Source organism: Ursus maritimus, unplaced genomic scaffold, assembly GCF_017311325.1.
Source record: "Ursus maritimus isolate PB19 unplaced genomic scaffold, ASM1731132v1 scaffold_3, whole genome shotgun sequence".
NCBI classification, from domain to species: Eukaryota; Metazoa; Chordata; class Mammalia; order Carnivora; family Ursidae; genus Ursus; species Ursus maritimus.
This window is the reverse complement of record NW_024425563.1, coordinates 85,666,021-85,680,205: the sequence shown is the minus strand read 5'-3', so window position 1 is coordinate 85,680,205 and position 14,185 is coordinate 85,666,021. Positions and strand designations below refer to the sequence as shown.

The 14,185-nt window shown below is 51.2% G+C and overlaps 1 protein-coding gene across 17 annotated transcripts in view; it reads left to right on the top strand.

The window, feature by feature from the left end:
- Window positions 1-14,185, top strand: part of ATXN7L1 (ataxin 7 like 1) — a 233,392-nt gene that overhangs the window by 168,584 nt on the left and 50,623 nt on the right. For 12 of the 17 annotated variants that reach the window (XM_040644366.1, XM_040644365.1, XM_008703546.2 and 9 more), the window contains one exon: window positions 11,745-11,967. In XM_040644366.1, the coding sequence (XP_040500300.1) occupies window positions 11,745-11,967 (223 nt within the window). Of the gene's footprint in view, window positions 1-408; window positions 545-589; window positions 762-1,537; window positions 1,756-1,813; window positions 2,267-11,744; window positions 11,968-14,185 lie in introns of those variants that run through there. The other 5 variants (XM_040644371.1, XM_040644375.1, XM_040644372.1 and 2 more) reach the window with 5 other exon arrangements.

The window sequence follows — 14,185 nt, the reverse complement described above, 5'->3', positions numbered from 1 at the left end:
TTTCAGTCTTTGTAATGATGTCCCTACTCTCCAAAGCACAGTGCCGGGCATTGCAGTGGACTCTGCCCGGCATGCTGGACCGGCCCTGGGGAAAGGAGGAGCGGAAAGGCCTGAGCGCCCGCAGGCAGCCCGGACCAGGCCCGAGTGGACAGCGGCTCCAGGAGCCGGGCCCACGCAGTTTGCACGTGGCCATCAAACCCGGGAAGGGGGAGGGGGTTGCAGCAGGGCCCCCAGCCCTTCCCAAACACTGCTCAGATCAGCCCCCCGGGGGAGCCCGCTGCCTCTGACCACACCTTATGTGTGCAGTTCAGGAAAACCCAAGTTCATCTGCCAAATTCAGGATACAGCCCTGACTGTTCCGGGCTTTTCTTTCTGCCTTTCCCTAATCGCATCTGGGCGTGCTCTCTTAAAGGGGAAGTGGTGCGTTCTGACTGGCCAGGGCCCTCCGCCAGGAGCCAGGAAGCGTCTCTCACGAGTCGCGTTGCCCAGCGTGTCACTGGCTCAGCCTCCTTATCCAAACGGCAAGGCTGTCTCCCCGGGATGTGTAAGTGTGAGCGCAGGGCACGTTTGCCACACAGGACGGCGTGGGGCTGGGCCCAGGTCACGGAAGAGAGAGCCCGGCAGGCGGAGCGTGCTGTCAACCCACGAGCCATTTAGCAAGGACGAGGTGTAGCACAGACAGCGCTCTCGGGCTGTGGGCTGGCGCCGGAGCGAGACAGGGCTGAGGCGTGCAGTGGGGAGAGGAGCTGCCTCAGAAAGAGGTCAGGAGTAGGAGGCTGGGTTGGGGACCAGTCTATTTTGGACAGCCCTTGTGGAGGCGCAAGCCTCGGGGCCTGGGTAGGAGTGGAGTGGAAAATTTTGTAGCACACCTCTCCTAGCCGGGGGAACCTCACCCACCGTCCCCCCACTTCTCTGCATTTCTGCACAGCCCCAGCCACACTGAGGCATAACCCTCCCCGGCCATTAGTTTGGTCATTTTTATAAGTAATTTGCGTGAAGACATAGTTCAGGTCTCTCGCACTCCAACTTTGAAAATCACTTGCCCCTCGCGACTTGTGATTTTTCCTTGTTTTCCTACTTGTGGATGGATGGTCGTCAGTCCAGGGGGTGCCCACGGCGGGCCGCGGGTGGCCTCGGGGGGCCGGCCCCCCACCCCCCACCCCTGGCAGGCTGGCTGGCTCCCGAGGATGACGGGCGGTGTGCCCGGCCTGGTTCCTAGCTCGGGGTTTGTTTCCTGTGTGCCCACGGAGACATCGAGGGGAAAGCTCACACCCGCTCATGCACACAGTTACTAACTCAGTGCCCCAAGTGAGTGACTGCCGGTGGGAGGACAGACCCCCCACCCCTGTGTTAGACGCCCTTTTGCCCCAGGCTTTTGTGCGCATGGGGCCGATGGCTGATCTTCAGTCAGGTAAAAGGCTTTGTTCTCCCCGAAATAAGTCAGACCTTCCGCTCCTAAGGAAGGGGGCAGAGGGAAACAGGAGGGGGCCGGGGAGAGACCAAACAAATGTGTGTGTCTGTGCACACATATTGACAGGGTACAACCACACCCTGTTTCAAGACAACTTCCTGTTTGCCACTGCCAACTGCCACTCCAAGGAGAACAGAAGTGGTTCCGTTATTAGTGGCTGCTGCTGCAGGACCCCGGCAGCCTGTGGGGTGAGTGGTCTGAGTGCCGCTGCGAGCTGAGCAGGGAGCTGAGACTTTGCACCTTCTGTCCTGGGAGACTGTGGCCCTGCACGCGTGAAATTGGAGGTCAGGAACAGAGAGAAATCGAGCCGCGGTGGCCTCTCCTTCCTCAGCCTGTGTTTTTTCCAACAGTGTGCTCCCAGAGGATTCTTGTCCATGGAATAGTTTTAATTCAGGGGCGGGGAGAAGGCAGGAGCTACCCACTTAGTAAGGCTGCTCCTCATATTTTTTTTAAAATCTACATTTTCATGCGTACGGGGAACGGACAGTAAGTGAGTTGGCACTTACTACAGGGGTTTGGTCGCTACCTCCTCTGTGTTCTCGAGCCTCTCAACACTCATTTCTTCAACACTGAACGCAGCGAGTGCCTATTAGGGCGAGACCCAGGGCTAAACGCCAGGGGTAAGAGTGAACAAGACACCTGCCCTCGAGGTACGTCCAATGACAGGACGCCTAGGCCAGTCAGCCAGTGATGACAGCCTGTGATGTGTGCTGAGATCGGGCGCCTCAGTGTGCTGGGGGGGCACCTGCCCACTTACAACCCTATGACGTGGACAGTGTTGTCCCCATTTTATAGGTAAGGAAACTGGGGCTCTGGGGGGAGGGTTACATTATCTGCCCAGGCACAGAGCTAATGGGTGACAGAGCTGGGATTTGAGCCCAGATCTTTCTGATTCCAAAGACAGCAGTGTCTGGTCCTCATTTTCTTTGACTCCCAAAGCTGGCGCAGGGCATGAGAATCACCTCAGTACCTTTTTTTTTTTTAATAGGATTTCATTTATTTATTTGACAGAGAGAGCGAGCACACAAGTAGGGGGAGCGGCAGGCAGAGGGGGAAGCAGTCTCCCCGCTGAGCAGGAGCCTGATGTGGGGCTCGATCCCAGGACCCTGGGCCGAAGGCAGATGCTTAACCGTCTGAGCCACCCACGCGTCCCACCTCGGGACCTTTTAAAAAATACAGATTTGGGGGGCACCTGGGTAGCGCAGTCGTTAAGCGTCTGCCTTCGGCTCAGGGCGTGATCTTGGCGTTCCGGGATCGAGTCCCACATCGGGCTCCTCGGCTGGGAGCCTGCTTCTTCCTCTCCCACTCTCCCCTGCTGTGTTCCCTCTCTCGCTGGCCGTCTCTCTGTCACATAAATAAATAAAATCTTTAAAAAAAAATACAGATTTGGGGGCCCTGGCCTTGCTGCGCCGAGTGGTCTCTGAGGTAGAGGTATGGCCTGGGCACTTTCTCCACCTCGTGGCAGCAGGACCCACCCCGCCTCCCGTGGGGTGTGGACAAGGCACGCCTGTGATAGGGACTCTTCATGCACTCAGCCCAAGGCTTCTGGGGAAAGGTTACTGATGTCGCCTCAAGACAGTATTGAGAAGATTCAGTCCGGCTGTTCAGGTGTTTTAGACATTGGGAATCCCTCCCTATTCGTGTATCTTCTCCCCAAAGACACACCAGCCTATGCCTCCTGCTTCACTCAGTTTCCAGCTGCCTGTCACACCTGTCCCCCGGGCGCCCCTGGGGTGGGAAGGATGTTAGCTGTGCCATCCTAAGGGAGAATCCAACAACTTCCCCTAAAGCTGGAAGCCATCGGTTTTCATCTAAGTTTTGGTGGCTCCTGTGTTTGAACTTGTGTGGCTTGTGCAGTGGGTATGTTGGGTGGTTATGGGACGCGGTCACTCTGATGGTGAAGTTAATACCGTGCAGGGGGAATTCCTTGTCAACCCCTCCACTACCATGTGGGCTCTAGGCACATGGGAGCAGCTGGGACAATAAAAGACCTGATATTATTAAGAACATCAGGGCTCAGGCTGCAGGCAGAGTCCCACAAAGCAGGAGGGCTCTTCACGGGACCCGCAGGCTGCCTCCTTAGGGGGAGCCTTCCTCCACCACTCAGGGTGACCGAGTGGTGGCCAGCCCGGGATCTGGAGGGTCTCCCCACCCGGAGGGAACCCTCTGGCAATGACAGTGTCTTGTCTCCACCATCATATCCCAGTGCTTGGCGCACAGTTTCGTGCCTAGGAAATGCTTTATGAATGAGAGAACAGGGTTGACTTGAACACGTTTTACTCCTTCCTACCTTTGTATTTGCACCTGTTCTCCCTCCTTTGCCCCCTCTCGGATTAAGGACGTGTTAGTGTTGTTGTTGTTGTTGTTGTTGTTGTTGTTTTTATAAGCTTCTTTTTTTTTTAAGATTTTATTTATTTATTTGACAGAGAGTGAGACAACGAGGGAACACAAGCAGGGGGAGTGGGAGAGGGAGAAGCAGATTTCCCGCTGAGCAAGGAGCCCAACTCGGGGCTCGATCCCAGGACCCTGGGATCATGACCTGAGCCGAAGGCAGACACTTAACGGCTGAGCCACCCAGGCGCCCCTGTTAGTGTTGTAGTGGTTTTTGTTTGTTTATTTGATCTTTTTTCTTGTATGGACTTCAACAGGTTTTCCAAAACTGAGCCTATTAAGCAATCCATCCCATATCCATCTCTTTTTCCCTCATCTATCTATATTATATATTCATATGTGTGTGTTACAAGTTTTTTGTTTTTATAAAGTAATGATTCATGTTTACACATTATTTGTGATATTTGTAATTTCCTTGTGGACTTGGGCATACGATCTCACATACACCTTTCCTTAGGTTGGGAAAATGGCCCTTATTCTTGTCATTTTCAGTTGTTTTATTATAGATCGTTCAGGTCAATTGTGATATTTTTTACTATTATAAACAGAGCCACACTGAGAGTATCTTTGCACTTTTTTGCTGGGTGGGGTGGGATGGATGATTTCCTTGAGGTCTACTTTCCAGACTACAGTTACCAGATGACCAGGTCAAAGGCTGTGAATTCTTATTTGGTTCTTCCTATCATAACTGCTTGGTCTCCAGAGAAATGTCATCCCTTGAAAGTACCCCCAGCAGTGTGTGCATGAGTTTGTTTTCCCAGAGGTCTGTATTTGCTGTGGTTTTTTCTTCGAGCTAGGTTTGGTGCCTAGTGAGGGCTGGGGGTTCATCCCTGAGGGCTGGTGGAAATATTTTAGGGCCCTGAGAAGTCCCTGGGACTCCCCAAATCCTGCTCAGCAGTGGATGATGCCAGAAATTTGCACCTTAGTATAAATAACCAATAAAAGAAGGAGGGAGAGCTACAGGGAGGAGATAAGAGAATCTCAAGTTACCTAGCTTCACAGTTGTGTCTCGGGCCAGCTCTGAAAATGGGAAATGCTTTGTCAAGAATCGTGGGAGAAACCACGTTGCTGAGGTGTAGAGGGGAGAGAATATCCAAGCAAGGTGGCATGGTGGGAAGAGCATTGGCTTAGGCTGGGCAGACCTGGGCTCTCCTCCCAAATGCCGAGGTCTGCATGACCTTGGTCTTGTTTCATAATCTTGCTAAGCTTTCATTTCCCCATCTATAACAAGGAGGCTAACAGCATCCACTTTGGCGGGCTGTTGGGCAGATTATATGAGCTGGAAGGCGTAAAAGTAGCTTGCGCCGTGCCTGACGCAGAGGCACTCAAGAATGCCAGCTCTCCTCCTAACGAAATGAATGGACAGAGTGACCAGATGACCGAGAAACCAAACTAGAGCCTGGAGGGATTTGAGAACCGAGCTGGCACGAGCCACCAGCTCACAGTGGCATTTGTCAGAGTGCTGCAGACAGTGCCCACTGCCTGGCAGTGGGTAGGAGGTGAAGAGGGTGGAGAAGACCTAGTATAAGCTAATTGGTGGCAGACGCGCATGCCTTCAGGAGCACTTCTGCAGCCACTCAGACCCCGGTATCTTTTAAAGAGGTGCTCCAGCCTGAGGAGGGAGTAGGCATTCCGAAGGAGCTCACAGCACTCCTGGCATAGGAGCTGCTTGGCACGGCTCTGCCTGCCACAGTCACTTGACTTTGCTGTGTCTTCATTTCGTCCCCTGCTGAGGACGGCTGATTCAATATGCCTCCTCTAACCACCATGGCACTATATTTAGTGTCTAACTACCATTGTAGCAAATGAGACCACAGGCTCAGATTCTAGCCCCCACTCTTCCGCTAAATTGCCTTGTGACTCCAGACAAGTTTCTCCTAAGGCAGTCTGCCTCGTGTCCACGGCTGTGACCTGGGGACTACCTGCCTCAGTGGGGGGTTACAGGTTCCCTGTGCCGGGGGCCGTGCTGCACCCCTCAGCTTCTGGCTCCAGTCTTCTTTTGGAAGAAGGTCTGTTGGAATTCAGGGTTGTCCTTTCTGGAAGGCATCCTGACTGCAGCTTCGACTGCAGATGGAGTCCATTGATAAAACAGAGCCCGGCTAATGATTTGCCAAGCACTTGCCCTCCAAGCTGGGGGCTGAGAGAGAGTCCGCGCTGTCAAATGAGAAAGCCGCATGCTAGCCTAAGCCTGAGTGAGCCAACACAGCCATGGTGGGCCACGGGTGACCGCGGTGCTCAAAGTCTCTTTGGAGGGGGTGGGTCCTCTAAAAGCCATATTGGAAAATTCTGGGACAATTTCTTTCTAAAGCCGCTATAGGGAACCAACCACCCTAGGTGTTGATAGCGGGGTCAGTCATTCATGAGGCATCTGTGCTGAGGTTTTCAATGCAGGATATTGATGCTGTATGAAAATATCCCAGCGAATAAGCATGGGATGGGGGAGGTCCAAATTTTTACTGAGACGGAATTGCACGAGGACCTGGTGGATCTGGCCAGCGGAGAGCAAGGGGAGAGGATGGTGGAGACACCAGGCTCCCCAGGCCTACCGGAGATGTTCAGAATGCTGGGAGGCGGTGTCTGCAAGCGCCCTCCTCGGCTGGCCTCCAGCTGTGCGCCCTGGAGTCACACCTGGATGGTTAAGGCGTGTGTGGTGAAGGCGGCTAGGGTGGCCTTAGAACAGCCAGCTGCCAAGACCACGGTCAGGATGTCTTGTGGCAGAAATGCAAAACAAGTAAAAGGATTTGGTTTTTCATTTCTTTGGTCCTGGGGTCCCCAGCTTCTCCGAGGCTGGGGTCTCAGGCTGTGGGTGTGAGACTGCTGACTGCCACCTAAAAGTTGTCTCTTTCCTCTTCCTAAGGGAGCAGGCGTGCCCTGCTGGGATGCCCACACACGGTGGGCGGGGTGGGGTGGGCGATCCTGAGAACTCTTCCAGGCTTCCCCCATCGACTGCAGCATCTTCCAAGATTGTAAGGTGATAGAGCTCAGACCACAGGCTCTGATGTTTCCTAGCTCTGCACCCTCGGGCAAGTCGTGTCTCTGAACTTCGGTTTTTTCATCCGTAGCATAGAGCTAATAATAGTACCTCTCTTAGGGTACTGTAAGATTAAATGCTCGAAGGGAAATCAAGTGTTTAGCAGAGTGCGTGATACATGGGACTTTCTTGATAAATTATTGTAGTGTTGGCCAGAGGACAGAGGGGTGAGACCAGAGGTTGCCGAGCCCAGATCAATCACTGAGGTTGTTCTTGACACTTAAGTCCACATGGGTGTTCTCACAGTGACTTTGTTTCCACGTTAGTAGGTCAGTGGTAGTTCTGTTTAGCGTTAGCACGATAGATCGATTTGGTCTTTCTGTCCGGAAAGAAATGTGTCGTAAGAGCGATGACCTGTTGCAGTCTTTCCCTTTGAAAGCTATCCCTCAAAGAAATAATCCTAAAACACTTTTTAAATAAATTATTTTTAAAAAAATAAGCCCCCCCAAAAAAAGGGAAGAAGGAAACCAGACAGTAAGTGGGTAGTATGAGAGTGGGTAGATAATATAGAGCAATGACTGGATATTATCTAACCATTCAGAATGACCGGTATATGGGGATCAGTAATGTATAAATAGAATAACGTTAGTTGAAAAAGAATAGTCCAAAATATCAATTGATTCCAGTTTTGCTCATGCATCTATTTACGTTACCAAAGAAAGAAAAATTGGAGAAAAAGACTTTTTCTCTAAAAAATTTTTTAAAGTCTATAAAATATTTGAATAGTGAATAAAAAATACATTGTTCTATCCACTCTTCCTGGGCAAGGCAACTGGAAGAAGAATAATTATAAGGCTCTACCTTAGGCCGTCCCTTGGCCAAAACAGCAAAAAATAAGCCCAGAGTAGGTGAGGACTCGTGTCGGAATGATTGTCATATAAATCTGGCACACTTTACCCAGAGACATTGCACCCGCACAGCAGTACCTTTTACAAGAAACTCAGACCCTGTCTGCTCCTGTCAGCAGCCCACCCACCTCTCCACCAAAAGACAAAAGCCATGTGAGTTATCCACAGGCAGGTCCTCCCAGACTAGAGAAACACCAACTGAATAGGAATTGGATCTTTCTGAAAAATCTACTCACTCCACGCTACCCAGGACATCAGTTCTCCCCATTTTCAAAAGCTTCTCCGAGTGAAGCGTGCAGCTCGCCTCCTAAGGGAGGCTCTGATCACTGTGACCCGGGTTCCCCACTTTAGATCCCTGCACAGCCTTTCTCGCCTGCACCAGTGGCTGCCAATCTTGTTCTCGAAGCTCAGGGGACAGAAGTACGGGTCTCTTTGCGGGACACCTTGAAAGAGTGAGACATTTACTCCAGTCTGAACAATAAGGAGCAGTTCAAATAGGAAGCAATGCTTTAATCTGTTTGTCACAATTCAAAATCACACATTTAAAAAATGAAGGGTCAAGGACTATCTTCAAGTTTTGACGAGTAGTCTCTCCTAGACAACTTGTTCTAATTGGTCATTTAAGAAGAATTTATGGAACTAAAAACCAAGAAAAAAGCATATCCGTTGATTTCACTTTTTCCTGTGAATTTAGCAGAAGGACATGTTGGCTGGGTCACTAAACAGAATTCCCTGAGAAGGTGATTTTAGAATCATTGGTCTGGCTCATTCGTTTTGTCCTTAATGGCACCCTTCCTTGTGATTTATCTTTGTTTACTTGTATTATCATTATTATTACTTAAAAACTATAATTCCAATAGAGTTAACATACAGTTTATTTTAGTTTCAGGTGCACAATATAGTGATTCAACAATTCTGTATGTTACTCCCTGCTCATCGCAACAAGTGTACTTTTTTTTAAGAGAGAATCCTTTTTTTTTTTAAGAGAGAGTGTGCAAGTTGAGTGGGGAGCAGAGGGGGAGGGAGAGAGGGGATCTTAAGCAGGCTCCCATCCATCAACAGAGCCTGTCTCGGGGCTTGATCTCAGGCTCCTGAGCTGAAATCAAGCGTCGGACACCTCACTGACTGAGCCACCCAGCCAGGCACCCCAATCTTAACCCGCAGCATCTCTTTCACCCATCCCCCCACGCACCTCCCTCTGGCAAACCACCAGTTTGTTTTCCCTAGTTAAGAGTGTTTTTTGTTTTCTCTCTCTCTCTCTCTCTCTCTCTTTTTTTTTACTTCGTTTGTTTCATTTCTTAAATTCCACATATGAGTGAGATCATATGGTATTTGTGTCTCTCCATTTACTTGTATTATTTTTAAAAACTCTTAGTTTAGCAAAACAAAGTTTCTCTTCGTTATCAAAGGTTACCTCTCCACCAGAGGACTATTTCTGCACATCCTTTCCCCCTGCCCACTGTGTCAGCTTGAGCAAGTGATCAGCAAGTGAGTAAATGAAGAAAATTTCAAAACAGTGGTGGTAAACATCAAAGTCATATTTTCATTCTGGAAACCCCTGCCAAGAAAAGGAATTACTAAGCCAGATGCTTCGGAAGGGCAGCAAGAACTATGGATTTGAAGTGAGAAGACTTGGTTCTGGTCTCGGCGTGACCCCCAACTAGCTTTGCCCTGTAGGCTGGTAACTGATAACCCCTCTAACCTCACCCATCAGCAAGGAGATCGGACCAACTGACTTTCGATCCAGTTCTGACCTTCTGTGATTCTGAGTCCTGCACTTCCTAATTTCCTGGCTTCAAATCTTGGTCACAGTACACCCCATTTCCTGTCTTCCTGAGAAGCCGCTCGGCCCCTGCACACGGCACAGAGGCCCATTCCTCGCATTGCCATTGGCCCTGACCTTGGCGAGTCACCTCGCCACTCTGGGTCGTCTTTGGCCAGTCAGCCGTGAGGAGGGTGGAGACGCCTGGCTGCTTCCTGCCTGTCTCACAGGAGTTGTACAGGCCAGTACAATTTCACAAAGGATTGAATTCCTACAGGGAAGATCCTGCCTGGGTAAAATATTTCAATACTTCAGCTGTAATTATTGCCATAATATTCGGGAATCATGAGGGACGAGGAGAGAAGGAACAGGTCCAAGTATCCTTGTATTTATGGTAATGGAGAAACAAGAGACCTGAGAAGCCACCTGGGGACCCTCTTCATTTACAGATAAAGATATGGAAACAGAATGTGTAAGTGGTAAACTCCGGCCGTACCCTCAATACTGCGATGTGGCTGGAGTTGGGGCCTCGATCTCTGGCTCACAGCCCAGGGTTCTCCCATACATCAAAACAGATGCCCTGGGACCAACTCTTGGTTTGTAAAACCTACAGCACGATGACTCTGGGACCTGAGCGTAGATGCAAGGTCTACTCTGACTCAGTGAAGAAAAATTACCCAGTAAAGTTACTCAGTGTAGGCAACCTGTGAGCCTTGGTCAGACAAAAGTACCCAACAATCAGATGATGCTCGAAAATCCACTCCCCCACCAATCTCCACTTCATCAGAGGATGAGAGTCGGTCTGCTTGAGACAGCCTGGCAGCCCATTGGCATGAGGCAACCCAGAGAAACCCCCAAAGTCCCATTCCTGATCACCAGGTTAGTCTGGCTTTCTTCTCCCAGGTCAGGTGCCTGGAAAAACTGCCAGAAATGTCTCGCTCATGAGAAAAGCCTGATACCCAGCTTGGAGATGGCGGGACAACGTGGACTGCCACCTTGTTCATTATCAATGTTCAACCCAGATTTCCAGATTGTGGTCTCCAGTTCTTCCCATCAGGACATCTTTTTTTTTTCGAAGATTTTATTTTTAAGTACTCTCTACCCCCAGCACGGGTGAGGCTCGAACTTACAACGCCGAGATCAAGAGTCTCATACTCTGCCGACTGAGCCGGCCAGTCGCCTCCCATCAGGGTGTCTGACATAATTTCGTTTATTTATTCAGCACATGAACGAAGCATTAAGTGTAGGGGGGGGGTCTTGTAGTAGGCGCCAGAGAGCCAGAGCGGACTTAGGATTTCAGAGCCTTTGTCTTTTGGGGGTCCAGGATTCCTTCCTATAATTGTGTACAAAGTATTTGTGCATGTGTCAGTGTGCGTTTTTCTTGAGAGGTGGTCCTTAGCGTGGATCAAACCTGTTACCCTGTAACAGTTAGGGGCTTTACATCGTGCACCTGTTGTACTGGCCAGCATCCTCGTCCTGCCCGTTGAGTCGCAACCACAGGGGCTGATGGCGTGAGAACAAGTGAGGCATGTCTGCCCAGAATTCTGGTATTTTCTGTAGAACCTCAAGAAGCTGTACCCGTCCGCCCACACCCAGGCCCCACATCTGTGACTTCTCCTCGGCACGGATGTCCTCCTGCAGGTCCTGGCCCAGCCGCTGGGGCCTGGCCCTCCGTGAGCCCTGGAGAGGCCGCAGTGGCATGTGGACAGAAGCCGGGCCCTTCCTGACATTCAAAGACCCTTTCATTCAGCCCTTCTGGTCCTTCCGACCTTCGTGCTCCTGCTTGGGGTGGGGGGCGGCCGGGTTCAAGAATTTCCTATTTGTTCTCTTGAGAGCCCCTGCCCTACCTGCTGCTCTGAGGGACCTTGTGGCCTCCGAGTAGCTGTCTGGGGGTCAGTTTGGCTATGTGGTTATCCCACTGTGCTCTGGGAACCCCTGGTGTCCCCTCTGCTTGTCCTGCAGTGGTCGTTTTGCAGAAGGCTAGCCTGGTGAATGCCTCCTGTGAGAACCTGGGTATTAGTTTAGCCTGCCATTCGATACAGAAATGTAGAACGCCATCACTCCTCATTGGTAGGATAGGAGCAGAGGTCCAGACAAAATCGTAGTCAGAACTGGGGCTCAGGGGTGCTGACCGTGCAAGATAAAGGCTTTTGTCTTTGCCTGTTGTGTATTTGTGCATGAGCATGTGAGTCTCACTTGCTTCGGATGATGTGCTGAGTTCTCTTCTTTCTTCCTCTGTAGAGAGAAGACACGGTTCAATGTGTAGACCTTCTCCCTCTCCAGCCTCTCCACCCTCCAATTCCAGGACATCGTTAGTACAGGTAAAAACAAAAGCCTGTCTCAGCGGCCAGAACTCTGCCAGCAGCACCTCAAAGCCATTCAAAACGCCCAAAGACAATCTACTTACCTCCAGCAGCAAACAGCACACAGTCTTTTCTGCAAAAGGATCAAGGGACAAACCATGGTGAGTGTTGGGGCCCTGGCAGCCAGCAGCTGTCTGTTCCCCCTGCTCGTCCCCGGTCACCGCAGGAAACGGTGTATACCCTCTGGCTTTGTTCCTGGGCGTCGTGTCCAGGAATTTGGGGAATGAGGAGGGAAGGGACAGAAAACCAGACCTGTGGGACGGAAACCTAAACCCCTAGAAGGCACACGGGGCCTGAAAGCACCACGTGCCTGACGGGGGAAGCCTTTCTGTTCCTGAGAGCTGAGCCAAGTCGTGTGGAAGAACAGGGTGACAGGAAAATACTCCTCAGTTAGGTGGTCATCTCTCAATTTTCTGCCCCAGTGAAGAGAAGCGCTGATGTAAATAATCAAAAGCACGGACAGTCTGCCCAGCGGGGAGTGAGGCCGTGGTCCCTGCCTGAAGGCCCTGGGAGGCAGGCCTCCCACCGAGCCTCCCTGCCGCGAGCAGCCGGCCTCCGCTCCTGGAATAGCTGTCCACAGAGGCAGGTAATTGGGAGCTGACCACTGGAGGAAAAGAGGAAATCCTAAGAGAATGTCACCCCTTTGCTGGGGTGGGTGAGGGCTAGTTTCAGGTGACTGTGGAGAATCAGAGGCTTTGGGTTCATGTTTTTATCTCAGTCTTTACCCACAAGTCAAGAAGGGATTGCCTGTGGAGTGGACGGATAGGAAACCAGACCTGAAAAGGAGGACAGGAGGCAGAGGGGAATGTCTTCAAATGCAGGCAGCCCCAACGTGGGACAACACTTAAGGGCTGGCTTCTGACAGAGCCTCTAGCCTTCTTGTTCAGGCGTCGTGAAGGCAGACAAGGGATAAGTGTGGAGCCTGCCTAATTTATATATTTAAAGAGAAAAAGTGTTCTGTTAATTAATGATAGTTAATTACACTTAAGTTCATACCTAGTAAAGCTGTGGACTAAAATCATCCATCAATTAGTTTGTCACTGCTCACTGGAAATTATGATGACTTTGTAAAGAGCTAATTATGCCAGATCAATTAGAGAGCCTCTTGTGATAGAGTGGAAAGGTTTAGACACAGCTGTCAAGGAGGGGAGTTACCTGTCATGCAGGTGGGCCTCGTGGGCAAGCTTTGTTCTCTCGGCTTGTTAGCATCCTGGGGCCATCCTGTAGGAGGGTGTAGCTGGCTAGGGGAGATCCAGCCTGAGAGTGACGGTGGGTGGCCTCTGGAGCTGCTGGCTCAGACCAAGAGGCCCCCTTGTATCAGTGGCCTCAGAGAGTACCTGCAAGCTTCTTCGCCGAGGCAGCCTCGGGTGTCCCTCTGTAAGCACACGCTCCGGCATCATGGCCCATGTACGGAACTCAGCCGGGTGACTCTGGGCAAGTTGCTCGATCCAGTGTGCCTCAATTTTCCTCACCTGTAAAATGGGGCTAGTGAGAGTTCTAGCCTGTGGAGTTGTTGTGAGGGTCCAGTGAGCTGATCTTTATAAAGGCAGCGAGCGCAGTGTCTGGGGCAGAGCACGCATTCGGTAAATATGTGATGACAATGGTACCATCGTCACTGTCATGTGAGCCCAAGGACAGAGCTGCTCTAACTGGTGATGAAGGTTGAGAAGTCAAATCTCTCTGCAGAGCTAGAGAAATGGAGTTGAAAATGGAAAAGGATAAGTCATTTCTTCAGAGTCCAGAGTACTGAGAGACCAGAGGAGGAGAGCTGGACAAGGGGCTTGTGAGGAATGAGCCAGAAGGAGAATCAGGGGTCATGGAGGATCATACCATGAACACAACGAATGACAGGTGATAGACATGGTCCCAGCAGCGTGAGACATGCTCCAAGACGTCTCGAGGAAGGCCAGCCCCCATGGAGACCCCTGGGTTAGATCAGCCCCCAGGCTCCGTTCAGACCAATGCCATGCGCACTCATGAAGACTGCTGTGGGCCGGGCCCTTCAGCCAGTGCAGGGTGGTTCTGAAAGAGTCTGAGAACATGAGCCAGGGCCCAAAGAAGAGCAGCCGGAAGGATTGCATGGAGGGAAATCCTTCTTATGAAAAAAGAGGCTCCAGAAACTAGAGCGCTTGCCTTGTGTGAAGAGCAGAAAGCCAGCTGGCGATTGCCCACCCCAAGGAGGCAGATCTGAAGACCGACGAGGGGTGCGCCGCGAGGGAGGCTCAGCGCTCACTGTAGCTGCCTCCCCCTTTCTCCCCGCCCACCAGCCCAGCTACCGGCCCCTACCCTGCATCGCCAGGATGTGTCGGGAAAGCTGGG